At 41.6% G+C, this 27,126-nt stretch overlaps 1 protein-coding gene across 1 annotated transcript in view; it reads left to right on the forward strand.

Annotated features, from left to right (window-relative positions):
- LOC139464210 (heparan-alpha-glucosaminide N-acetyltransferase-like) overlaps positions 1-27,126 on the forward strand; it is a 41,613-nt gene that overhangs the window by 3,053 nt on the left and 11,434 nt on the right. The window contains exons 2-5 of the mRNA XM_071245733.1: positions 22,780-22,988; positions 23,576-23,703; positions 24,930-25,048; positions 26,324-26,393. Coding sequence (XP_071101834.1) covers positions 22,780-22,988; positions 23,576-23,703; positions 24,930-25,048; positions 26,324-26,393 — 526 coding nt within the window. The remainder of the gene's footprint in view (positions 1-22,779; positions 22,989-23,575; positions 23,704-24,929; positions 25,049-26,323; positions 26,394-27,126) is intronic.

A 27,126-nucleotide genomic window follows, 5' to 3' on the forward strand; every position in this document is an offset into this window, starting at 1 on the left:
AAGGTTTATGTATTGTTCTTTTTCTGTGCTTACTTCCTGATTGTTTTGTGTTAATTTAGTATGTTTAGTAATTACTTAAGAAGAAAAAAGTAGCATTGCGTGATTCTTCCGGCCCGTGGTAATTATCAGTGAGAGAGACAGTCCGGCTGGCTACCACTGGCTGGGCGCTTGTGTTTACTTATTCCACATGTTCCGTGTCGGGCATCACCTTTTCTCGGAGTTTGTCACTCATCATCTACCGTGCTGGGTTTTGTTTATTTGTTGTTTAATGACAGCTCTATGGCGGAGGTCGGTAAGTAATCGAGCCTGGACCAGACAATCCAGTGTCCGACATCATGAGCCCCAATCTACGCAATTGAGATACGATGACATGCATTCGCTGACACCAATACCTATTATATATATCGGAGACAGTGAGTTTGATTTAACACGTATTCCAGTTAGATCACGGCGTGTCAGCTTAATGTAGGCGGAAAGCCCGAAGTGATGCAGGTCTCAGACGTTTACCGTTTTGGTGAAAACGACGATCACAGGCATGGTGCTGACAAACCTCAAAACAAAATCGGGGCGAACCGGGATTCGAACCCGCAATCATAGGTTACAGGCGTGCCCGAGGGACTGAACTCTGCACAGCGAATTGCGGCGCCTGAGAGAACTTGGTCAACTGTCTCCCATTCTATATATTTATATACTATGAGTTATATACATATGTTATACATGTGCTATGTTTACAATTATATAACGCGCGCGAGAATGTATTTACCATTGACACGTTGTAGCTATATCTGAACCAAGGACTATTCAAGGAATTTTAAAACAAAAATGTAAACTAAAGTTACTGATATGATGCCATGAGACTTGCATAGTCTTTGTAGGTAGACGGATTATATTTACCTCCATGTTTGACGCAATGCTCATTGCTAAATGTACACCTGTAGTTTTCATGGGCTGACGTAAAATAAACACATATCCTTTCACCAAAATGGGAGTTATGTCTATTTTGGCACACAAGCAAACAAAACGTTTCTAATCCGAAGCTTTACCCCGTCATATGTGTATGATGTGGACACATGGATAAACAATACCGTCATCCTATTTGTCTTTCCATGACACAATGTACGGTTAAACAGACGTTTGGCAAAACAAATAAAGTAGTTCTTTCAGCCTAGGGATTTCTACCTCAATTAAATACGGAAGTATGTTATTATTAGCAGCCACTAATAATGTTCAAGTATGTTTAAGGTGAATCTAAACCTGCATTTAGCTGTCTTACATTGCAAGTCTATTGTTATACATAAGCTTCTTTTGATTCCTGTTGCCAAAACATTGAAGTGGTTTAATTTTAAACAGTAAGAAACAGAAGTAAAGTATTTTTGTTTGGTGTTTAACGACGCACTCAGCAATTGCAATTTTCCAGCTATATGACGGCGGTCTGTACATAATCGAGTCTGGACCAGATAATTCAGTGACTGACATCATGAGCATCAATCCACGCCATTGGTTTGTTTTTTTGTTGTCTAACGCCACACTCAGCAATATTCCAGCTATATGACGGTGGTATGTAAAATAATTGAGTCTGGACCTGACAATTCAGTGATTAATATCATGGGCATCGATCCACGCAATTGGGATACGATGATCATGACATGCATCAACCAAGTCAGCGAGCCTGACCACCCGATCCCGTTAGTCGCCTTTTACGACAAGCATAGTCACCTTTTACTGCAAGCATGAGTTGCTGAAGACCTATTCTACCACGCCATTGGGATACAATGACATGCATCAACCAAGTCAGCGAGCCTGACCACCCGATCCCGTTAGACGCCTCTTACGACAAGCATAGTCACCTTTTACGGCAAGCATGGGTTGCTGAAGAAATATTCTATCCCGGATCTTCACGGTCAGAAGCAAAATAACGGTGATAGCTCACCAGCTGTGTTTGTGTATTGTCCAACTGTGTCCAAAATATGGACCCCTCTTCAGAGTTATCCTGGATCCGCCATTGACTGTATGCAATTGCAAGCACATATTTGTCTGGTCTGCAAGGTATTATGGAAGATAAATAAAGATATCTGACTGCAACGGTCACGCACTCGCTCGTTATTCAAGTGGTAAGCCAGCTGCATGTGGTTCTTCACATACGTGGTCAGCAGAAAACAGCAACATGGGAGCATCGATGGTAGTCACCAGCCTTCTCTCGTTTGAATGTCTTGGATTTTTGTCTCAATAAAAAATAAATGTCAGGACGTGTGCCGACTCCAATATGTCACAGGTGTACCTTTCGCCCATGGTTCACATCTGCATCTCGCATTACAGAAGAGTCAGGGAAAGAGGTCCACTCCAGTCCACGACGGTACAGTTTCAGACGTCAAAGCATATTGTGATGGATGTCTGCCCTGTGACAAGAAAGATAGTCTTTACAAACGACAACGACAGAAACATTCCCTCAAATCATTGCAGATTTATGCCAGGTTCACGATATGATGACAACTAGGTTACCAGGGGCCTCGTTCTACAAACCGCCACAATTGTCGTTATTCTAACACTTTAAGGTAGACTTGCTATTTATAAATTTATAAAGACTTGATCTAAAAACATTGAAATAATATATTTTTCAACATAATCCTCTACCGCATTGTCAAACTTTTGCCAACGACGTTGAGGGCATTTTCCCCCAGTTCCGTAGAAGTCCTCTTGGCTGTCAAAAAGATATCCACAACTGCTACGACGCAACCGTTCGAGTTGAAGTAGGTTCCGGCTCGAGGTTTCTTCATGTTTGGGAACAGATGGACGTTTGACCAAGACAGATCAGGAGAAACGGGTGGGTGCTGAAAGAGTTCAAGGCATGGCAATGACTGATTTGTGCACTGGCCCACTGTCCTAAAGGAAGAGCATGTCTTTCCTCAGATTCCCACGTCTCCTGGTCTTATAAATGTCATGCAGTAATTGCCTCAAAAGTACAGCATAAAATGCTCAGTTCATTGTTTGGCCTTTTGGAACATACTCCACCATGATGAAATCCTCGGCATCCCAGAACACCGAGGCCATTACCTGCAAATGGAACAGTCTTTTCTGTCAGATGTTATGGATGTTGGTTTGAAGTGGTTTCACAGGTTTCATCTACAGTCACACATAGCTGCAAAAACCATTCCGGATCAGCTTCAAACTTAGGGAGATTATCCAGAGACATGTGCCTGGTGGTTTCTGATAAGATGCCAGAAGCTTTTGAACCCAACGAACTGATACTTTCTACATTACCAGAGTTTCTGTGATTATGGAATGTAGTCTCACTTGGGACATGTCGGTCATTAGAATATCGTGGATTCTTTGGATCATTTCTGACGCTACTAGCCTTCCAGGACGGGGACCATCTTCAAGGCTCTTCTCGCTACGCTTAAGCTCAGCTGCCCACATCTTTATGGTGACATTGTGAGGGGCCTCTGTCCCTAGTGTTGTACTCATATAACCAAGGATGGCTTTTGGTGTTTAACCCTTTTTCTGAAAATGCTTGATCACTGCTCTTTCCTCAAGCTTGCTCATTTTCCATAGGTCTGAGAACCGTGGTTATCTTCGTGACTTGTCACAGCGAAACTCACGTTCTGTGGATATAAACGCACAGGTCGTATGTTGTTCATTGAACCTTACTACACAAACAATCCGGTGTATAAATTGGATATATGTTATTGGAAAATGTTGGTGGCCTGGTATTCGACAAACTGTGCGTCAAAACGCAGTCATTGTCTTAAACGGAATTGTTTTCAGACTTGTTAAAAATGTCATGGAGGAAAACAGTAAGGCAAAATGCACGTGCAAGATATGACATTCGTAATTCGTGGTAGTGGCTATAATAAAATAAGCCAATAATTGGTCATTCAATTGTCAACATTTTCAAGTCTGCACCACTGTAGACGGTGGTTTCCTGTCATAATGGGACGTCTGGCGACAATCCCTGCACTTCTGAGGCGACGACGTACGGTTTGTGAAGATATTCGTCGAAGGCCAGGGATGCTTCTTGCAGTCATTGTTGCTGACTGGAATCGATTTCGTAGGTGTGTTGTTAGAATCCAGTTGTCTTGTCGATTATTGGTTACGCGTGGCCTGCCACTCCGAGGATGCTCTCTGACTGCATGCATATGTTGCCAACGTTGCCATAAACACCAAATGATGTCTCAGTGGACGTTAAATTGTCTTTCAACATCACGTGAACTCGATCCTGCTTCAGGCATATCAGGGGCGGTCGGGTAGCCTAGTGGTTAAAGCGTTCGCTCGCCACGCCGAAGACCCGGGTTCGATTCCCGACATGAGTACAATGTGTGAAGCCCATTTCTGGTGTCCCCCGCCGTGATATTGCTGGAATATTGCTAAAAGCGGCGTAAAACCATACTCACTCACTCAGGCATACCAATGGCTCGCAGACACTCTTTTTCGGACAGGCATGGCATTTCGTAATGTTGAATAATTGCGTAATTTTGTTGTTTTTCTGAGTGTTTGTTGTCAGCACGATGCTAAACAATGCATATGGAATCCCGTTAACGCACATGTTTTTATACCCATTCTTGGGTAGTGAAATGCATGGGGCTTGCATAAAAGTCAACTTTTGCATGGAATGCATGCTTTTCAGTAGCAGTTGCGTTTTTGTGACTTGATTCCATACATGTACTACAATATTGAAAACCAAACTTTACTTGTTTGAAAAATACACTAAAATATTGGTGTCACAGGAACTTTTGTTGTTTTGATATCAAATATATGGACTTTATTGCTCTAATGCGGCGTTAAACAACAAACAAATAACACCGAACTCTTCAATATGCCAGCTATATGACAGCGGTCTGTAGATAAGATAATCGACTTTAGACCAGACAATCCAGTAAGTAATATCAGGAGCATCGATTCACGCAATTGGAATACGATGACATGCATCATCAACCAAGTCAGCGAGCCTGACCACCCGATACCATTAGTCGCCTCTTACGGCAAGCATGGGTTTATGAAGACCTAGTCTACCCCGGATTTTCACGGGTCGCGTAGGATTAGTAAGTAACAACATTTGTGTGTTTGTTGTTTAACCAGTATTCTAGCTATATGACGGCGGCCTGTAAGTATTTGAGACTGGACCACACAGTCATGACACTGAGATTATGAGCAACGATTCCAACAACCTTCGGGGTACGATGAGACACACGACAGCCACCGGGCCTGCCCACCCGAAGCACCATTCTCCTCTTACGACCAGCATTGGTTGCTAGGATACAGTGAATTCGTCCGAAAGAAAATAAATTTCCGATTCAAAACATGATTGTTGCAAAATAATGTCATTGTTATGATATGAGGAGGTTTCCCATGGTAATCTGCCATTATGCGAGGTATCTGTTTTATTGGGGTTGCGCTTTGGGAGATTTTTATGTAAAACCTAGTTTCTGTTTTCATACCTCACCTGAACAGGTTGTGCTGACAGTCTTCAATAACGCACTAGCTCCCCTTCATCTTCCCTCACATACAGACACCTTTCTTCCTCACACGGAAACAAAACACGACCTTTGCACGTGACAGGTTCCTCTTTCATCCTCTTTATGGGGGAGGGGAGACTGATTGTGGGGACTAAGTAGATACTGCCCTTTGCATGACCTTTTTGCAAGAGGATCTTAAATTACCTAATTTGTAGCACGTTGAAAGGGCGTGAACACGTCGCGAAATTCGCACGAGGGGTATGAGAAGTGACCTTGTGTCTTCGCGTCCTACAATAGGCCGCTTATACTGTGTTAATCATATCGCATTTGCCGTTCGAAATGTTTGAATTCGCAAGTACATGCAAACGAGGGTTTAAGTTCCTACTTGAATCCTTTGTTTTGTTTCAGATAAGCCCAAGTGCACCCACATCCGTTAGTTTTGATATCTGACCATCTTGACACAATTCAGATAATACCTAAACATACATTCATTTTCTAGTGTCTTGCGTCATCGTCGGTCCCAAGGAATGCTATAGGAAACTTGTATTTCAGAAATACGGACATGTAGCCATGCTGCTTACAAAGACGTAAGCAATGAGTTAGAAACTGGCATTTACCCAAAGTCTAAAACAACAGAAACGGCTTTTGTTGGTACGTAGTGTATTACGTAACAGCAAATTCCATGGAAACTATGTTTAAAGAATTTCAGCTTGTGCGTTCGTTCGTTTTTATCCAAAACACATTACACCGAAGCAGTTGCCTTGTCACCTATATGCATCGGCATTGTGTTGGAGTTGTGAAGCTGTGCCATCTTATGTTACCGGTTACATGTGTTACCAAATGCACTGTGATGAAAGTCTGTTCAATTTTAATGGTGACCCGTGAAGGTCCGGGGTAGAATAGGTCTTCAGCAACCCATGCTTGCCGTAAAAGGCGTCTATGCCTGGTGTGAGATGCCAATAACGGGATCGGGTTGTCAGGCTTGGTTGATGCATGTCATCGATCCCAATTGCGTGGGATCACTGGATTGCCTGGACCAGACTCGATTATTTACAGACCACCGTCATATAGCTGAAATATTACAAAATGCGGCGTTAAACAACAAACAAACAATGCTAATGGTAACCAAATAATTTTTTACTTCACTGAACATGGTTAAGATTATTGAACTTTTACTTTTTACATCTACAATATAAATATGATTGAATATTCTTTTCAAAGAAGAGAGGATGAAAGATAATGAATCTTTGACGAAATAATCGATATGTCACGGTTTATTTTTGTGAATGCATGTGAGTTATCTCAGATATTACACATGTAACTATGCATTTCAAAGCTGTTACATTTAATAATTTACGTCCATTAAAATAACGTACACAAATGTGGTCAGACTGATCCCTTCCTCGTTGAGTTCAAATATCAAAATATCTCCTGCTGTATTTGAAGTACAAATTGTTTCATGACACCGTCGGTTCATACCTCCCTGTAGTATGCTCTGTCTGCACTGTGTCACTGTGTCATTAGGACGAAGCTGTACACGTGAGAACCACACGGTGAAGTTTTATGATATAGTTCGAGGCTAAATTCAAGAAAAGAGTCTATAAGAGCCACAGAAGCAGTAGAAGTGTGATCCAGTAATTGCATGAATAACCACCCTCCCACTCTCCAGAATTTCTTCTCAGAATGGATTTGGTTTGGTTTGGTTTGTTGTTTAACGCCGCACTCAGCAATATTCAAGCTATATGACGGCGGTCTGTAAATAATCGAGACTGGACCAGACAATCCAGTGAGTAATATCAGGAGCATCGATCCACGCAGTTGGGATCGATGACATGCATCAACCAAGTCAGCGAGCCTGACCACCCGATCCCGGTAGTCGCCTTTTACCACAAGCATTAGCACCTTTTACGGCAAGCATGGGTTGCTGAAGACCTATCTGCCCCGAAATTTTCACGGGTCCTTCTCAGTAAGAAACTAGCCACAGAATGTATCAAGTTACTATAGACAAACAAAGTTTTCCCCCTTGTTAGACCAACACAGCACCATGGCTCAGCCATAGCACAGCATGACATGCAGACAATGATGACTTGACCAACACAGCACCATGGCTCAGCCATAGCACAGCATGACATGCAGACAATGATGACTTGACCCACACAGCACCATGGCTCAGCCATAGCACAGCATGACATGCAGACAATGATGACTTGACCCACACAGCACCATGGCTCAGCCATAGCACAGCATGACATGCAAACAATGATGACTTGACCCACACAGCACCATGGCTCAGCCATAGCACAGCATGACATGCAGACAATGATGACTTGACCAACACAGCCCCATGGCTCAGCCATAGCACAGCATGACATGCAGACAATGATGACTTGACCCAAAAAGCACCATGGCTCAGCCATAGCACAGCATGACATGCAGACAATGATGACTTGACCCACACAGCACCATGGCTCAGCCATAGCACAGCATGACATGCAGACAATGATGACTTGACCCACACAGCACCATGGCTCAGCCATAGCACAGTATGACATGCAGACAATGATGACTTGACCAACACAGCACCATGGCTCAGCCATAGCACAGCATGACATGCAGACAATGATGACTTGACCCACACAGCACCATGGCTCAGCCATAGCACAGCATGACATGCAGACAATGATGACTTGACCCACACAGCACCATGGCTCATCCATAGCACAGTATGACATGCAGACAATGATGACTTGACCCACACAGCCCCATGGCTCAGCCTTAGCACAGCATGACATGCAGACAATGATGACTTGACCCACACAGCACCATGGCTCAGCCATAGCATAGCATGACATGCAGACAATGATGACTTGACCCACACAGCACCATGGCTCAGCCATAGCACAGCATGACATGCAGACAATGATGACTTGACCCACACAGCACCATGGCTCAGCCATAGCATAGCATGACATGCAGACAATGATGACTTGACCCACACAGCACCATGGCTCAGCCATAGCACAGCATGACATGCAGACAATGATGACGTAGGTCACTAAGTAGCCTGAATCACTAAGCAGTTAAACAGATAACTAACATCAACCAAAAACACCTATTAAAGAAAACATTTTATTATATATTCAGATATAGCTTATAAAATAACAAAGTGATACTATGTTCACATGTGAACATTTTGTTTGCATAATTGTACTTGATGTCTATGTATTTCCAGGCTCGATCGTTGCGCCACAGATTGCTATTACGAGTTTTGTCCCTTCTATTGACCAATCAGATTCAACCATCTAATCGATAATACATAGTTCCGACCGGGAGCACTTTGTAGCTTCTTGTTGTTTTGTTTGTGTTTATTTCAGGGATTATGATTGAGGGGCGGTGTGAAAATCTAACCTGCGCTAACCGATGTCAGCTGCGTGTCCAAAACCTGAACCATGTTCATTTAGAATTGATTACTAAACGTCCTTCACCTTACCTCAATCTGTGTAATACAAACATTAACGTACACATATTTTAATTTAGATATATAATTTGATGAAGTTATTTGCACCACATTCGATATTCTGCCCACGCCCCGAAGTGGCAGTTATTTGTGTGGTGGTGGTTTCATGGATGCAGACTGCAAGATAAGGCAGGGGAGGTTGACTGTAGTCGAGATGCGGGATGCACTACGAAATATTAAAAAGGAACATTGAGAGCTGCCAGCGACATACCGACGCCAGAGGGAGCAAACTGTACATGTCAGTTTATGAGCAGTGTTACCTATTCACCACGACCGCTGTTACTGTACGTGTATGGGTAGGCAGTGTTTTTGCTTGTTATGATGAGATTATCTGACAGGGTCTACATTGTAATAACACGGGCCTTACCTCGCGTAGTGCATCAATCACGTGAGCACCTTGATTAAGGACATGGCAGAAATTGCAAACATCTGTGGACGTCCAGTTGGGGGTACACATGCTTTGCAAATCCTTCAGTCGCCGAAATCTGCACGTTGAAATCCATGTTATTTACAAACCGGATGTCTAGTTCGTTTCGCGATTTTGATTGGACTATGCAGAGACTCGTTAGTCCAGCCAAAATGTAACTCCAGCCAAGTTCGGCAAGGATGTTGGGTAGCCCAGTGGATAAGGCTTTCGCTACTCATTTCTAACACCGGGGATCAAAGATGTATGAAGTTTCTTCCTTGAATCTCCTGCTGTGATATATCATGAATTGTCGGAGTAAAACTCACTAATTCACTTAATAGATTTAAAACAAATATTCTATTCACAGAAGCCGAATGTCAGTTTTAATAAAAGAACACATTTGTCAAATGCATTAAGCAATGAAGAAATGAAATTGATTATGTTAAAGGGATTTAGTTAATGACGAATAAAAGAAAAATATTTGACTTGACAAATAACACCCAAACCTACATAATGATCCACACCCAAACCTACATAATGATCCACACCAAAAACTGAAATGTTAAACAAAAAAGCGCCACCAGCTGTGTGTTGTCCATCAGACAATATGTGTTTAACTTTTTCGTCTAACCACAACAAAATATGTACACTCATTTAATGCTTCTGTGTGCAAATGCCACCAAAGAAAAGTTATATTTTTAAAAGTTATATACACATATCCCAGCACGTCTACGCTGCCTTGTGTGCACACTGGCTACCAAAACACAACATGTCTTCTCCCTTTACAATGAAATTTTTTGTCAAAACAAATTTTAGGAAGTTTAAGACGCTTCCACAGTCTGTGCTTAGCCTCAATATATACATTTGCTAACTTCTACAAAGTTCTCTATTTCTCCTTCGACACTCCGCCCTTGGATCGTCCACAAACCCCTTTCTCTGCACAGACGGGGAAAGATCTTTAGTTATCTTGCCAACGCAAGCACTTTGTTTGCGCAGTATTGCCGTTTTGGCTTTTTTGTTGTGTGATGGGGGCGACTGAACATGTTTGTCTAAACGTCCAATGTTTGCGGCCTTGGTCGCTCTCTCAAGAAAATCCCAGATATCGGAATCGGATTGGTCATCGCGTTAATATGCGAGTTATTTTGACGTTGGTCGAAGTATGACATAATATGCTGACGTATTACCTCATAACGTCGTCCGTTTTTTCACTGGGCGTTCAAACAAAAGCTCTATCGCAAGTTTGCTTGCCTCCATTTAAGATATCATTTGAATTTTGTTTCAATGTCATCACGGGAATTTCGGCATTGAGTAATTAGAATGCGTCTGAGTGGGTAATGCATGTTAAAACGGCGGACTGGCAGTGCAGTAGTGACGTAAATCCGTATTAGTACAAGCAGACACACACGCGAATGGGTGAAATAAGGGAAATCCTCTCAAACGTGACGATGAACCCCATTTCACCTTCACAATACTATCTACATATATATGGGACTTTTTAAGATTCAATGTATACGACCTGACAAACTGACTCTATAATGACTTACATGGAGGTCCCTGACGTTGATTTACTCATTTTCAATTAATCCTTCCCGTTATCAAATAAAAATCTTTTTATAGTGTTACTCTGACAAGCTGAGTATCCGTCTGGTCTAGATAAGGAGTGAAACGGTTTCTCTTTGGATTCACCATCATGCACATCTTCACAGGATAAAAATAGCCTTTGACCCTTCATCTACTGTTTGTTTGTTGTTGTTTAACGCCGCACTCAGCAATATTCTAGCTACATGACTGCGGTCTGTAAATAATCGAGTCTGGACCAGACAATCCAGTGATTGACATCAAGAGCATCGATCTACGTAATTGGGATACGGTGACATGCATCAACCAAGTCAGCGAGCCTGACCACCCGATCCTGTTAGTCGTCTCTTACGACAAGCATAGTCACCTTTTACGGTAAGCATGGGTAGCTGAAGACATATTCTAACCCGGGTCTTAACGGTCTACTGTCTGCTGGTACATATCTTTAGCTATACAGTGTATGGAGCTCGTCCTGTACGAAACCATTGTCATGCAGAGATGTCAACTCATGTCAGCGAGTGCCCGGAACATCCTGAGAACTTTTACCAAGAAAAACGAAGTATGCGGAAACCAAATGTGAAAGTCGCAGTTGCGCCGATAGCGTGATAGGTTAACCCGCACCAGGACATATTTTATAGCTTTCTTTTAATAGCAAGGATTACCATGAGCAGATGAACTTTGGGGAAAAGAATATTTTACAAGCACGCATGTTAGATATGTAAACTTCGTAGTTCAGCCAATTTCGGGCTCAGACACATACGATGTTGATTGTTTGATAGGCATTACTGAGAAGTAACGTATGCAAAAGTAGAGATGAATAATGTATAACTGCTTTATTAACTGTAACGGCGACGTTTCGGTCTATACCGAAGCCTGCGTGACAACGGTGTAAGGATCTAAACCGGAAAGTCGCCTTTACTGTAAATAAATCAGTTGTTATCCGCAAATTGTCTATACTTTGACATACCATTGCGAAAGCAAAGATCATATTTCTGTTATTATTCATCCCAGAAAATGTTCGAAATATATAGTTAACCTTAATGACTGGTGATTTTTGAATGTTAAAGCTCGATTTATACTGTAATGGGCGTGGCTTCTTTACGATTTACTTTTCTCGTCACGAGCTGTTCTCCCTTTCGCGAAAAGAATTGAATACTGCATTAAACACAATGCCGCCTTCCTGTAAACCACGCCCCAACCTCATTGTAGCGCCGGTTAGGGTGACCTGCTCTGACTACAAACGTCTTTGAACAAAACAGCAAGACCGGATACATTTTTAAACCGACGATGGAAGTTGGAGTACACATCATGCTTCACATAGTCCAGGGGGCACGGATTACTCAGCTGTCTAAGGCGCGCGAATCGCCGCGCAGACCTGTATCCCCTGGACACGCCAGAAACCTATGATTGTAGGTTCGAATCCAGGCTCGCTTCGATTAGGTTGCTAGGTTTGTCATCACCAGACCCCTGCTCGTGGATTTAACCAATGTGGTAAACGTCTGAGACGGGCCGTCCCGAATTAAGCTTGCATACAGTGATATAATTGGAATACTGTTCACTGCGGCGTTACAACCAATACACTCACCAACCACATATTCAAAAAACAACTTTGTGTGGAACAACCCAATGTGTATCGCATTAAAGCTATAAGGAAGAAAACGTTACTTCACTACACGAGATGTACATTCAGGTTTCATGGTGTGATTCACGCACATTTACACGTCGCTATATAAGTGCAATAATCTTGGACGCGACGTTAAATCCAATTTCACCTTACCACCACCTCTCGCACATGAAGTTAAATTTTTAGTCTGTTTGTTTGTTGTTCAATGCCGCAACGAGCAACATTCCAGCTTTAAGAAGGCGGTCTGGAAATAATCGAGTCTGGACCAGACAATCCAGTGACTGACATCATGAGCTTCGATCCACGCAATTGGGACACGATGGCATTCATCAACCAAGTCAGCGAGAATGACCACCTGACCTCGTTAGTCGCCTCTTACAACAAGCATAGTCGCCTTTTGTGCGGAAAATTAAACATTTATATGCCCGACCTACCAAAGTTGTATTATTGTGTATAATAGTTTTGGAAGAGAATATGTAAATATGAGGTAATGTCTTCCAAAAGATGTCAAACGTAGGATTTCCGTGATAAACATACCAACGGACATACGTACTGCGCACATGTGTCCACGGGCGTAAGTGTCGACCCTCGGATGGTAGCTCAGGGTGGAGACGGAAGACAAATCTCAGGGGTGAAGTTTAAGAAGACAACTGCCATGTTTATTGTTGATGGTTTTGAATAAGTCGAAAAGGTACATTGTGATAATAACGTGACAGAACGCACACCAGGACTGAGTGGCCAATGTTCCCGTGTGGAGACTCGCTCTGTCACTTACCTTCTGGCTGTCTCCCTGACTGACCATGTCAGTCGGGTTTTGTAGAGCGAGGTGTTACGTAACGTGTGGCAAGGTCATTGTCCCACGTGTATGTATAAACGTAAGATCCGGCGACGATAGGAGGTGTTAATTGAAATGTACAGATAGGGCTGGAGATTAAGGGTCCTGCCTGGAGGGGCTTGTGATAAGAGGGGATACTCCGAATTTTTGCTGAATATATTAAACAAAGAGCAAAGAATTTCGGTGCACTTGGAAACATATTGAACCAGTTAGGTATTTAGATAAATGAAATGTTAAATAAGTATTGAAATGGTTTGCACTATAACACGTGTACCAACCCAACTATGTGAATATCTTCCAATTTTAGGGAATCCGATGACAATATTCATGGCCGTCCCCATGTAGGTATCTGTGTATTTACTACCGGCATTGTTCCTCATGGGTTACCTCCACTGCGCCTGAACTTACCAAAGTCACTCCAACAACATCGAGGAGTTGTCATTATACTGATCACTAGCTTTTAGTGTAGAGCGTACGCCGGGTTTAACGACGGCGCTTTGAAAAGTACTGTAATTATATCTGCCTTGAGTGTAGTCACTTACGACAAATGTTCAGGTCTTATGTTTTCCTCTAGATTGTCACGGTCTGTGGCATGGACGCTATTAGCTGTTCAGGCGTCGAAAGCCATTGTGCTTTCTTTATAATTTATTCAGGAAAAATAGTTGTGTGTCTTTTTTCACAGCATGCACCATTGTTTTAGGCAAAATTATGCCAATACATTTGCATGGTTCTGCAATATGCGGTGCTACGTATAACGCTATAACTGAAAATGTCACACTTCATTTTCAAATGTTTTCTTGGTGAAACAGGCCGTAGTAATATTTTGTAGCCAGCCGATTAAGGGTAATTAAGTATTGGATTAAGTTACTTAGAATGATGCCTGATAGATACCCATATCTCAATGTTACAAAATGTTGAAGGTACTTGATGATAATTGTAAAAAAAATGAGTTTCAGATGTGAGTTAGTGTCAGTGGCTTTTCATATGTATGGATTCCCCAAGATGAGGGAGATCCACAGTTATTTTATATTTATTTAAGCGAAGACTAAAGGATATATTTTGTCAACAGTGGCACCAAAGTATTTCTGTATAACTTTATCTTAGCAATTACAGTAAAGTAAAATCATTGTTACAAACGGAAAGATATTTAACGATAGAAGTATAATTACAGCTTATTGTAAACTTATGTAAGTGTATGTCGTATGCCCAAAGACGGGCATGTTGTGAACTCTATTTGTAGAAACAGTTCATCCGGAGAAGTAGAGGATAAATACAATGTCTTACTTATATGTGAAACGTAGTCCCATTTAAGGCATAGATTTCTCCCCATGTTGCAAGGTATTTTTAAAGACCGTCAGTTAATGATAAATCTGCTAAACTCTGAAAATCCTGATATGATCCAAGCTGTTTCTGTATATTTAAAACATGTCTTTGTAATGAGAAATGTGCAACTTGTTTTAAAATCTAATCATGTACATCACGTGACACATGTTAAATACAGTCTGCATTGTACTAGGGGCCTTGATGCCTAAATTACTGAATAAACTGTCTGTTTGTTCGTAATTATATCACATGGTGTCACCTTAATTTCAGAAGAAAATGACGAAGGTAAATATTTAATACCACGTTAAATCCCTAAAAAAATGGGTATGATGAGGGTCATGATCAAATCGAATCAAATCTGGGAATCGAAGCCACGATCAGCGGATACTGGCACAGACAAGGGACGTAACTCTAGTCAGTGGGTCTAGACATCGATGCCTTTCTGTATTTCTACCATTAAGATATGTCTTTCTTTATGGTCCATCCTGAAACTACGGACCCTGTTGACAGGGAGTTCATTCAATAGGAAAAAAATGACACTGAAAAAATTCCTAACCTTAGGTGACTTAGGTAAATCAATTTGAGGAGGCACTTTGTGTCAACAATCCCCCTATTTCTGGTTTTCTTTCCGAGGGTGTAGAAGTACCACTGAAGGGAAAAAGGTCACGCGGTCACGTGACATGGACAGAAATTCGCTTGTTCACGGACCAAGTCATTTGTTTGAACCAAACATCTTTCCTCTTGCAAGATCCGTTCCGCATTTTTCCATTCTGTAAAATATTTCGGCGAGCCTTTCATGTTGTTTAATCCGAATGTTTGGCGTTATCATAGTTATTTGGGCTTCTCCGTCTCAATAGCATGCGAAGCTTCGAGGAGATTGAAGTCCTTTGACCATTGCTAATATTGCCACTCGGGGGTTGTGGTGGTTGCAGGGGTCCTGGGGCTAGGGGGTGGCCTACTGCGTGTAGAAGACTCAGTGTACACTAGAGAGAGAGAAGGGGATGCATGTGTGTGTGATGTACGCCACCCCTCCAGTGTTTGTGAAGGAGGCTAAAACATATTACGGTTCTGCTTCACAGCCATACATTACATTGTTTGTTATTTAAGTCCTAATCCCGTGGAGTTATTGTCTGATATTTCCAGTTATCCTCTTAATCCTCTGAGTGACAGCCCCTTACTAGATGTGATGTTACAGTGTGATTGTGCCCCTTACTAGATCTGATGTTACAGTGTGATTGTGTCCCTTACCAAATCTGATGTTACAGTGTGATTGTGTCCCTTACTAGATCTGATGCTACAGTGTGATTGTGTCCCTTACTAGATCTGATGCTACAGTATGATTGTGTCCCTTACTAGATCTGATGCTACAGTATGATTGTGTCCCTTACTAGATCTGATGCTACAGTATGATTGTGTCCCTTACTAGATCTGATGCTACAGTGTGATTGTGTCCCTTACCAAATCTGATGCTACAGTATGATTGTGTCTCTTACTAGATCTGATGCTACAGTGTGAGTGTGTCCCTTACTAGATCTGATGCTACATTGTGATTGTGTCCCTTACCAAATCTGATGTTACAGTGTGATTGTGTCCCTTACTAGATCTGATGCTACAGTGTGATTGTGTCTCTTACTAGATCTGATGCTATTGTGTGAATGTGCCCCTAATTAGATCTGATGCTATAGTGTGATTGTGTCCCTTACCAAATCTGATCTTACAGTGTGATTGTGCCCCTAATTAGATCTGATGTTATTGTGTGATTGTGTCTCTTACTAGATCTGATGTTACAGTCTGATTATGTCTCTTACTGGATCAGATGCTACAGCGTGATTGTGTCCCTTACTAGATCTGATGCTACTGTGTGATTGTGTCCCTTACTAGATCTGATGCTATTGTGTGATTGTGTCTCTTACTAGATCTGATGCTATTGTGTGATTGTGTCTCTTACTAGATCTGATGCTACAGTGTGATTGTGTCTCTTACTAGATCTGATGTTACAGTGTGATTGTGTCCCTTACTTGATCTGATGTTACAGTGTGATTGTGTCTCTTACTAGATCTGATGCTATTGTGTGATTATGTCTCTTACTGGATCTGATGCTACAGCGTCATTGTGTCCCTTACTAGATCTGATGCTACTGTGTGATTGTGTCTCTTACCAAATCTGATGTTACAGTGTGATTGTGTCTCTTACTAGATCTGATGTTACAGTGTGATTGTGTCCCTTACTAGATCTGATGCTACAGTGTGATTGTGTCCCTTAATAGATCTGATGCTATTATGTGATTGTGTCTCTTACTAGATCATATGTTACAGTGTGATTGTGTCTCTTACTGGATCTGATGCTACAGTGTGATTGTGTCTCTTACTAGATCTGATCTTACAGTGTGATTGTGTCCCTTACTTGATCTGATGTTACAGTGTGATTGTGTCTCTTACTAGATCTGATGTTACAGTGTGATTATGTCTCTTACTGGATCTGATGCTACAGCGTGATTGTGTCCCTTACTAGATCTCATGCTACTGTGTGATTGTGTCTCTTACTGGATCTGATGTTACAGTGTGATTGTGTCTCTTACTAGATCTGATGTTACAGTGTGATTGTGTCCCTTACTAGATCTGATGTTACAGTGTGATTGTGTCCCTTACTAGATCTGATGTCACAGTGTGATTGTGTCCCTTACCAGATCTGATGTTACAGTGTGATTGTTTTTCTTACTAGATCTGATGCTATTTTGTGATTGTGTCTCTTACTAGATCTGATATTACAGTGTGATTGTGTCCCTTACTAGATCTGATGCTATTGTGTGATTGTGTCTCTCACTAGATCTGATGCTACAGTGTGATTGTGTCTCTTACTATATCTGATGCTACAGTGTGATTGTGTCTCTTACTAGATCTGATGCTATTGTGTGATTGTTTCTCTTAATAGATCTGATGCTATTGTGTGACTGTGTCCCTTACTAGATCTGATGCTACATCGTGATTGTGTCTCTTACTAGATCTGATGCCACAGTGTGATTGTGTTTCTCACTGGATCTGATGCTACAGTGTGATTGTGTCTCTTACTAGATCTGATGCTACAGTGTGATTGTGCCCCTTATTAGATCTGATGCTACAGTGTGATTGTGTCTCTTACTAGATTTGATGTTACAGTGTGATTGTGTCCCTTACTAGATCTGATGTTACAGTGTGATTGTGTCTCTTACTAGATCTGATGCTACAGTTTAATTGTGTCTCTTACTAGATCTGATGCTATTGTGTGATTGTGTCTCTTACTAGATCTGATGCTACAGTGTGATTGAGTTTCTCACTAGATCTGATGCTACAGTGTGATTGTGTCTCTTACTAGATCTGATGCTACAGTGTGATTGTGTTTCTCACTAGATCTGATGCTACAGTGTGATTGTGTCTCTTACTAGATCTGATGTTACAGTGTGATTGTGTCTCTTACTAGATCTGATGCTACAGTGTGATTGTGTCCCTTACTAGATCTGATGTTACAGTGTGATTGTGTCTCTTACTAGATCTGATGTTACAGTGTGATTGTGTCCCTTACTAGATCTGATGTTACAGTATGATTGTGTCTCTTACTAGATCTGATGCTATTGTGTGATTGTGTCTCTTACTAGATCATATGTTACAGTGTGATTGTGTCTCTTACTAGATCTGATGCTACAGTGTGATTGTGTCGCTTACTAGATCTGATGCTATCGTGTGATTGTGTCGCTTACTAGATCTGATGCTATTGTGTGATTGTGTTTCTCACTAGATCTGATGCTACAGTGTGATTGTGTCCCTTACTAGATCTGATGCTACAGTGTGATTGTGATCTTACTAGATCTGATGCTACAGTGTGATTGTGTTTCTCACTAGATCTGATGCTACAGTGTGATTGTGTCTCTTACTAGATCTGATGCTACAGTGTGATTGTGTCCCTTACTAGATCTGATGTTACAGTATGATTGTGTCTCTTACTAGATCTGATGCTACAGTGTGATTGTGTTTCTCACTGGATCTGATGCTACAGTGTGATTGTGTCCCTTACTAGATCTGATGCTACAGTGTGATTGTGTCTCTTACTAGATCTGATGCTACAGTGTGATTGTGTTTCTCACTGGATCTGATGCTACAGTGTCATTGTGTCTCTTACTAGATCTGATGTTACAGTGTGATTGTGTCTCTTACTAGATCTGATGCTACAGTGTGATTGTGTCCCTTACTAGATCTGATGTTACAGTGTGATTGTGTCTCTTACTAGATCTGATGTTACAGTGTGATTGTGTCCCTTACTAGATCTGATGTTACAGTATGATTGTGTCTCTTACTAGATCTGATGCTATTGTGTGATTGTGTCTCTTACTAGATCATATGTTACAGTGTGATTTTGTCTCTTACTAGATCTGATGCTACAGTGTGATTGTGTCGCTTACTAGATCTGATGTTATCGTGTGATTGTGTCGCTTACTAGATCTGATGCTATTGTGTGATTGTGTCTCTTACTAGATCTGATGCTATCGTGTGATTGTGTCGCTTACTAGATCTGATGCTACAGTGTGATTGTGTCGCTTACTAGATCTGATGCTATCGTGTGATTGTGTCGCTTACTAGATCTGATCCTATTGTTTGATTGTGTCCCTTACTAGATCTGATCCTATTGTGTGATTGTGTCCCTTACTAGATCTGATACGATGCCATGCATCAACCAAGTCAGCGAGCCTGACCACCTGATCCCGTTAGTCGCCTCTTTAAGAGATCAGGTGGTCAGGCTCGCTGACTTGGTTGATGCATGGCATCGTATCCCAGCTGTGTAGATCGATGTTCATCAATCACTGAATTGTCTGGTCCAGACTTTATTTTTTTTCACTCCGCCGTCATATAGCTAGAATGCTGGGTGCGGCGTTAAACAACAAACAACAACCTATTCTGTCCCGGCATCACCGTGTGGGAAGCAGTGACAGTTACGAGGAACTCAGAATTTACTGAAGATTAAATGGCATAAGGCGAGATTTCTTTTATTTCTTGGTTTACGGATGCGCCGCTCTTTCAAAGTTCTAATGTTAAAAAAAAAAATAAATGAAAATTACCCTTTTTTTATTACCGCCGATCTTTTCGACAAAAAGTTCAAACAAAAATACATTTCTTTTCCTCGTCGAGCGTAAAGCAAAGGAAGTCACTCTGATATTTCTTGCTGGGATCCTTCTCTAATACCATCAAAGCTTGTCAACGCAAAGCGCAGTGGTGACCAGTTTAACTATTTCAACACTGTTGGCCGTTCAAAGCCACAAGACACACCGCACGGTAGACCGTCCAAGCCACGTCAAAATAGTTTATAATTATATTAACCTACTTGTCATATCATTCATTTATTAAATCTATCACATTTCACAATGTCTGAAATACGTATTCCATTTGATTTTATCATTTTTTTATCTATAGATTAAAAATGTATTCACTTGACACTATTTCCCACAATGTTATTGAAAATAAAATTCTCGGACACACTTCGACAACGGGTCATCGAACATGTCAAATAGCAAAATAAAGACGTTTCACGCGCTGAAACGTCTTTATTTACAAAGTAATAAAATCATCAAAAATATATCTATAAAAGTTGCCAATCTGACATCTTAGTTATTATTTCCAACTTTTCGTGCGATCGCATGTAATCGTCAGTCAAATGACATCTCGGCTTTCGTCGCCTCGATTTCTCGGCTCGGACACGATGTCTTAATGCCAAAATATATGCATAAGAAATCTTTGTCACAGCTCGTAACCTAGCTCTATGCATCCATAAAGTTTCATATTTTTTAATATAGATCGCGATTTCATGCTAAAACGTTCAGAATAACATGACTTAACCCAAACCTTTCGCCAAAGTCTGAAAATTATCGTTGTTGTAATTTGATTAGCTGCCTTAGGTCACATGCTTAAATTTGACCAATCACGAACCTTGTAGCAGATTTTGTCGGTGAAACAATATAAGTTTTTTTAATGTATACTGACATGGCAGGACGTATGTGTTATTCATACGAAGCTTTGAAAACCGAGGTATTTCCTCATGTTAGTGAGCGGACAGCCACTATCATCGGGAAATGGGTGATGACAGATATTATTTGTAATTCTTTTTAAAATAGTGTTCCAACAACGTAAACAAATGAAAATTAAAAAGAAATAGGTAAGTGGATTTTATGAATTCTTATATTTGCCGAAAAAATCGTTAGATTTGCGCTTAATTTGGAAGTTATGAATGTTTTAGCTTACATTATTATTTATTTAAAACGAACTTTATTTAGCTGTTCATGAATTATTTAAATAATGAAATACACATAACTTTCATATTTATAAACAATAGGATTAATTAGACCTTTCAAATAGTGTATGGCAAAACATGTAGTAGCAAAGATGTTAATTTCAGCCGATAATTCCTTGATAAATGTTGGTTTCATCTATCACACAACAGTCTCTGGGAACTTGGTGTCACAGCAGTAATCTTCTGGTTGGCTGGTGTTGAAAGAGATAAACGATGCCCATGCTGCCAAAATAGCAGCGTCTTTCATGCATTTCCACCCATGACATGAATATTGTTATGTTGCCATCCTTACACAAGCTGAGTGCCAGGGATACAATAAAATGTTCTTGAAAAATTGAGTTATTTTACTTTTATTACGCCAGGATATTTTTTTTCATACCTACGTAACATTTTAGGAAAAAATTCAGGTAAAAAATATGGGAGCCTTTTTTTTTTTTTTAATTGGCCTGCCTCACTTTTGAAATGAGTTTGAAATCCGTAAACCAAGAAATAAAAAAAGGGTCGCCTTACGACAAGCATAGTCGCCTTTTACGGCAAGCATGGGTTGCTGAAGACCTGTTCTATCCCGGATCACGGGTCGACAGAATAGGTCCCAAGTGTCCAATACAGCTGCCTAAATCGGAATAGGATGTGTTGGCTATCGACGAGTAAACGAACTTTCACTCTCCTACACAACACAAACTGAAAAGCAGAAAATGGGTGAAACCATTAAAAAAAATATCTTTCATTTGATGACATTTGTGAAGACGGTTCTCAAAGTCAAAAGCTTTTTATTTGTTGTCGGTAATTTGTCCCGAAGCAAACAATGTGGTCACCAGGTGGATCTCATAGCGTTGACCCAGAATCTAGGGTTCGAACCCATCTACGAGATCTCATTAAATTTTGTGTGCTTTGGATGAAACTCTTAGGATGTGTGTAGTTCCCCATTAGCATCACCAAACACGAGCTGGGGCCCGGGACCGGTATTGCAACTGTGATGGTTTGTGTGAGTAGGAAGTAGTCATTTGCTTGTGGCTCTAATTTGTTCACATTTGTGGTTAGAAGCACACATGTCACCAGCCCTCTTATGCTTTGGCATTTGGGTGTCTCAGATGAGACTGAACTGCATTTAATAAGGAATTAGATTTATATCATCAGTCTTTATTATTCCATATGTATTTACGCTTGTCCTCGACAACCCGTATTTCGTTTGAGCCAGAAAATTATTCGCTCATATTTCGGAATAGACTGCCATTTGACTCGCATCTTTCGTATTTTATTTTATTATAATATCACAGTAACATCATAACAATATTAAAATAAAATAAATTCCAATTCCGAGGGAAAAGGGTGCCCTGGTTTGTACTAATAAGCACTGATTTTAATAATACGCAACGGAAAACTGTATTTACTTGTGTTAGAAGCCCGTGAAGATCCGTGCTGGATAGGTCTTCAGCAACCCATGGCTCCACTTCGATCGGGTGGTCAGACTCGCTGATTTGGTTGATGCATGCATTCGTATCCCAACTGCGTAGATCGATGCTCATGGTTTCAATCACTGGATTGTCTGGCCCAGACTCGATTATTTACAGACCGCCGTCATATAGCTGGAATATTGCTGAGTGCGGCGGTAAACGCCAAACAAACAAAACAATGTTTGTGTTAGATAGTTAACGAGCGTTTCAAGCAGAATTTCATTTCGCACAATCTTTTTTCCATGTTACATATATTTATTCATGCGATCATGCATTGCAGTTTCTGCTGCCCTGTCACAAGAGACGACTTCAGCGACGGTAACAACGACGCAAAGTGGCAACTCCTCCAGGTGGGACTTCATCCGTTACTTCAACGCCCACAGATCCGACGAAAAACCCGACCTGACTTATGACAAGGCGTGGTTCACCATCAACACCAGTGTCAACTTTGACCTGCAACTATGGGCACAGACTACACAGTGTTTGCGGGTACTGAGGTTCACCTTGTGTTTTCAGTATAATCATTGTCGTAGGAGTAGGCAACGCGTAGGCAACTAGTAGGCAACTGATAAATAGATGGATTTACAGTTTAGTACTTACTGAACATACTGGATAGAACCACTGTAGCATGTACTCTATTCCAAGCTACAATATTTCTACCTCAAGAGTAGAGTCTGTCTCTCATACAAACCCTTTAACAAATATAGCCAATACAGCCCATGCAAGTCTAAAATTGATGATTTCTACAGTTTCACGCTTAAAATGAAGATAGTCTCTGGTCTTCTTTTATTATTCTTTATTATGATAATTTACAACGTTTTTCGGTAAAATATGTTCAGAGACTTCATAGACTAAACGTAAGTATAGGGAGAGGCTTACACGTGAGGTCATTACATGCCGAGGCTGTCCACGTTAGATCCACGTTAGATGAAGATTTTCTCCTTATCAATGCTTGTTTTATTGGAATAGTGCGATACCTGTCTCAAACGCAAGATAGCACCCTAAGAGCACAACGATCTCATTTAATTTGTGACAGCATACACTGTTAATATAACATTGTGTACCTCTGTTTCCAGTGTCCCTTGCGGCAGATTGACACGATCCATGGCCCGAACACTAGCACCATCCTCATCGACACCAAGTGGCCCATGAGGGTCAAGCTGGCCAGACAGCACCCCACTGACCACGTGGAGGATATCTGCAGGTGAAGACCCTACAACTGCCGTGGGGGTGGGGACCGGAAGGGTGTGGTTTTAGATATGTTGGGTTCTAGAGTGCGTCAGTATGGGTAGGTGTGAGCGCGCGTGTGTATGATAATAATTCTAACCACAAAATATCTGTTCATGTTTTATGAAATTCCATTGCTATTTTTTCCCGACGTTTGACCTGAATGCTTCGTGTTTTTTTCACTCTTGGAATATCTAGCTTACAGTTCAATTTACGACGGCAGATTCTTTTCCATTCAGCGTGTTGGTTTGGGTATATATCACTCTTCAAATGAGTCATGTGTACTTTGAGCACATTTACCGTTTTTGACATTTGCGTGATGTTCGTTCTGCAGCGATACATTGCCTCGTATTTCACCCTGCACGTGGAATCATGAATCACACCTTATATCACACCCGTGAAGATCCGGGGTAGAATAGGTCTTCAGCAACCCATGCTTGCGTAAAAGGCAACTATGCTTGTCGTAAGAGACGACTAACGAGATCGCGTGGTCAGGCTCGCTGACATGGCAGATGCATGTCATCGTATCCCAATTGCGTGGATCGATGCTCATCATGTCAATCACTGGATTGCCTGGTCCCGACTCGATTATTTACAGACCGCCGTCATATAGCTGAAATATTGCTGAGTGCGACGTAAAACAACAAACAAACAAACCTAATATCAGATAGGCTGCAGTTCGTTTCAGTTTGGGCACGTGGCACGAGCCATTTTCGACAGAGCTTCCCCGAAATGGGGCTCCCGTGTGTGAGATTCGTTACGACGTCATTTGAGTCGACTCTGACTTTAGTTGGAGTAGTGATATTGTAATGCTGCAATGTAAACTGCATATATTTTCGCACATAATGAGGGTAAACAACTTTGTATGGTAAACCATAGATAATTTCGAGCAAGTGTGTATCAAGGTCACGAGAACCTTAAGGTTGTATATTGTAATAGTCACGTGGAATAGAGAGCCCATCCACAAATAAAACTAGTGGATCCAGTTGTAATATGCAGTCTTCCCCGCTAACTGACCATGATGCCCATGGGCTTGATATGAGCAGAGTCTGCGTTGTCGTTGGGGGCACAATTTCTGTTTGCGGTTACACTGATGACGATTTAACGAGCGCTTCCAGCTTCCGATTGTGCACTCGTTGAGGTAAGTACACGCTACCTATTGCGAGGTTGCAGTGATGTATCAAAGACGCCTCACTGTTCCAGCTTTGAGCTGCATTACCGCGAGGCGGGCGACTACTGGTTGTTCCTGGACTACCAGGCCTACATTGAAGGGACGGCCTGCGACCTGCTGCTGGCTAACGAACCCCTGCCAGCGGAAATACGTAAGTTTGTTTGTTTGTTGTTTAACGCCGCACTCAGCAATATTCCAGCTATATGACGGCGGTCTGTAAATTATCGAGTTTGGACCAGACAATCCATTAATTGACATCATGAGCATCGATCTACGCAATTGGGATCAAAGACATGCATCAACCAAGTCAGTGAGCCTGACCACCCGATCAAATTAGTCGCCTCTTCAGCGTTAAGCACAATCATGTCTCGTCATTCATTCAGCATAATTCAGGGGCGGTCGGGTAGCCTAGCGGTTAAAGTGTTCGCTCGTCACGCCGAAGACCCGGGCTCGATTCCCGACATGGGTACAATGTGTAAAGCCCATTTCTGGTGTCCCCCGCCGTGATGTTGCTGGAATATTGCTAAAAGCGGCGTAAGACCATACTCACTCACTCAGCATAATACAGTCCCCCAACTTACAACACATGTACTGTGGAGAATCTGTCAATGGGTACAGTAGAGAATCAGTCAATGGGTACAGTGGAGAATCTGTCAATGGGTACAGTGGAGAATCTGTCAATGGGTACTCTGGAGAATCTATCAATGGGTACAGTGGAGAATCTGTCAATGGGTACAGTGGAGAATCTGTCAATGGGTACAGTGGAGAATCTGTCAATGGGTACAGTAGAGAATCTGTCAATGGGTACAGTGGAGAATGTGTCAATGGGTACAGTGGAGAATCTGTCAATGGGTACAGTGTAAGTTGTGACACGTGGTGGATACTAGCGGTAGAACACGATATGATTAATGTTGACGCGAACACCTGGTGTTATTACTGATTTTGCACTGTCCCATTCATATAGTTTTCATCACTCCATTGACTTTTAGTCCTCAGCCCTTCGTTTCGACAGATATCTATCTCTCATTCTCTGGCGCTGACGTTTGAAGTTCTATGTCGGATATTATCTTGATATCATATACAACGTTTACGAGACAAGCTGAATCATCAGCTGGGTGACTGCAGCTGAATACGAATATCAGTGAAGACACCATTACATGCAGGTATAGACACTTTCTGTGGTCGTAGGATGACTAAGATGACCACAGACAAGGAGACTGTGGAATTGATATACAGTTTTTTACTAAAAGCCTGGGCAAGTCTATATCAAACTAACCAAGTCTAGTTTGCTTGATTCCACATATGAAAACAGCAGAAGAGGAAAGGTTCTTTCGAAAATAATGTTTTATTATTATTTAAAGACATGTTTTCATTGACATAGTGTTAGTCTAGTGGACATCCATCAAATGTATTTTCTCTGTTTCAGCCATACTGTTTACAGTGCTGGGTTTGCTCGGCCTGGCCGGACTGTGGGCCATCATTAAGTGTATTTACAGGTCAGTAGCACAGGGAAGACGGACGACATCGGGCATCTGACCTTTAACCTAACGACCTGTAATGATCACCAGCCCAAGGAAACACTTTACCCCAGTGCCCCGTGCCTCCCCCCCCCCTCCCTCCCGGCGCTCTGTCCTACATAACCTGGAGAATAAATTAAAATCCAATCCAACTCAAGTCTAGAATGGCAAGTCGTGATTCCCTTGAATAAAGCATTGCGTATTTGGATTTTATTTTTTATTTTGTTGATATATATTTTAAATAAGGTAGCTATAATTCTGGGACTAAATGTTACTCTACACTCACGCCATGCAACCGCCGCACCTCCACTTATGGCCTGTCAAATATTTCCACATTTACGTACCCCCAACGTAACCCCAGTGCCCCGTGCCTCCCCCCACATTTACGTACCCCCAACGTAACCCTAGTGCCCCGTGCCTCCCCCCACATTTACGTACCCCCAACGTAACCCTAGTGTGCCATTATTCAGGGGGCGATTTAGCTATATAAAACATGTACCAGTGCAACCTAATATTAATGTAGAAAAAATTCAATGTGTGTCTACGTTACATTTCCACATATCGACCTTTGAACACACAACACTTCTGAGCTTTATGAACCACTCTACATCACCAATCCTCAATCCCTGTGTTACGTGTAATTTGTCATGCATTCTTGGGCTTGACGTCACCAATCTGTGTGTAATTCAAGATTGCCTATGTTCCTATTTCG

Source organism: Haliotis cracherodii, unplaced genomic scaffold, assembly GCF_022045235.1.
Source record: "Haliotis cracherodii isolate W230 unplaced genomic scaffold, xgHalCrac1.p SCAF_17, whole genome shotgun sequence".
In the NCBI taxonomy this organism is placed as follows: Eukaryota; Metazoa; Mollusca; class Gastropoda; order Lepetellida; family Haliotidae; genus Haliotis; species Haliotis cracherodii.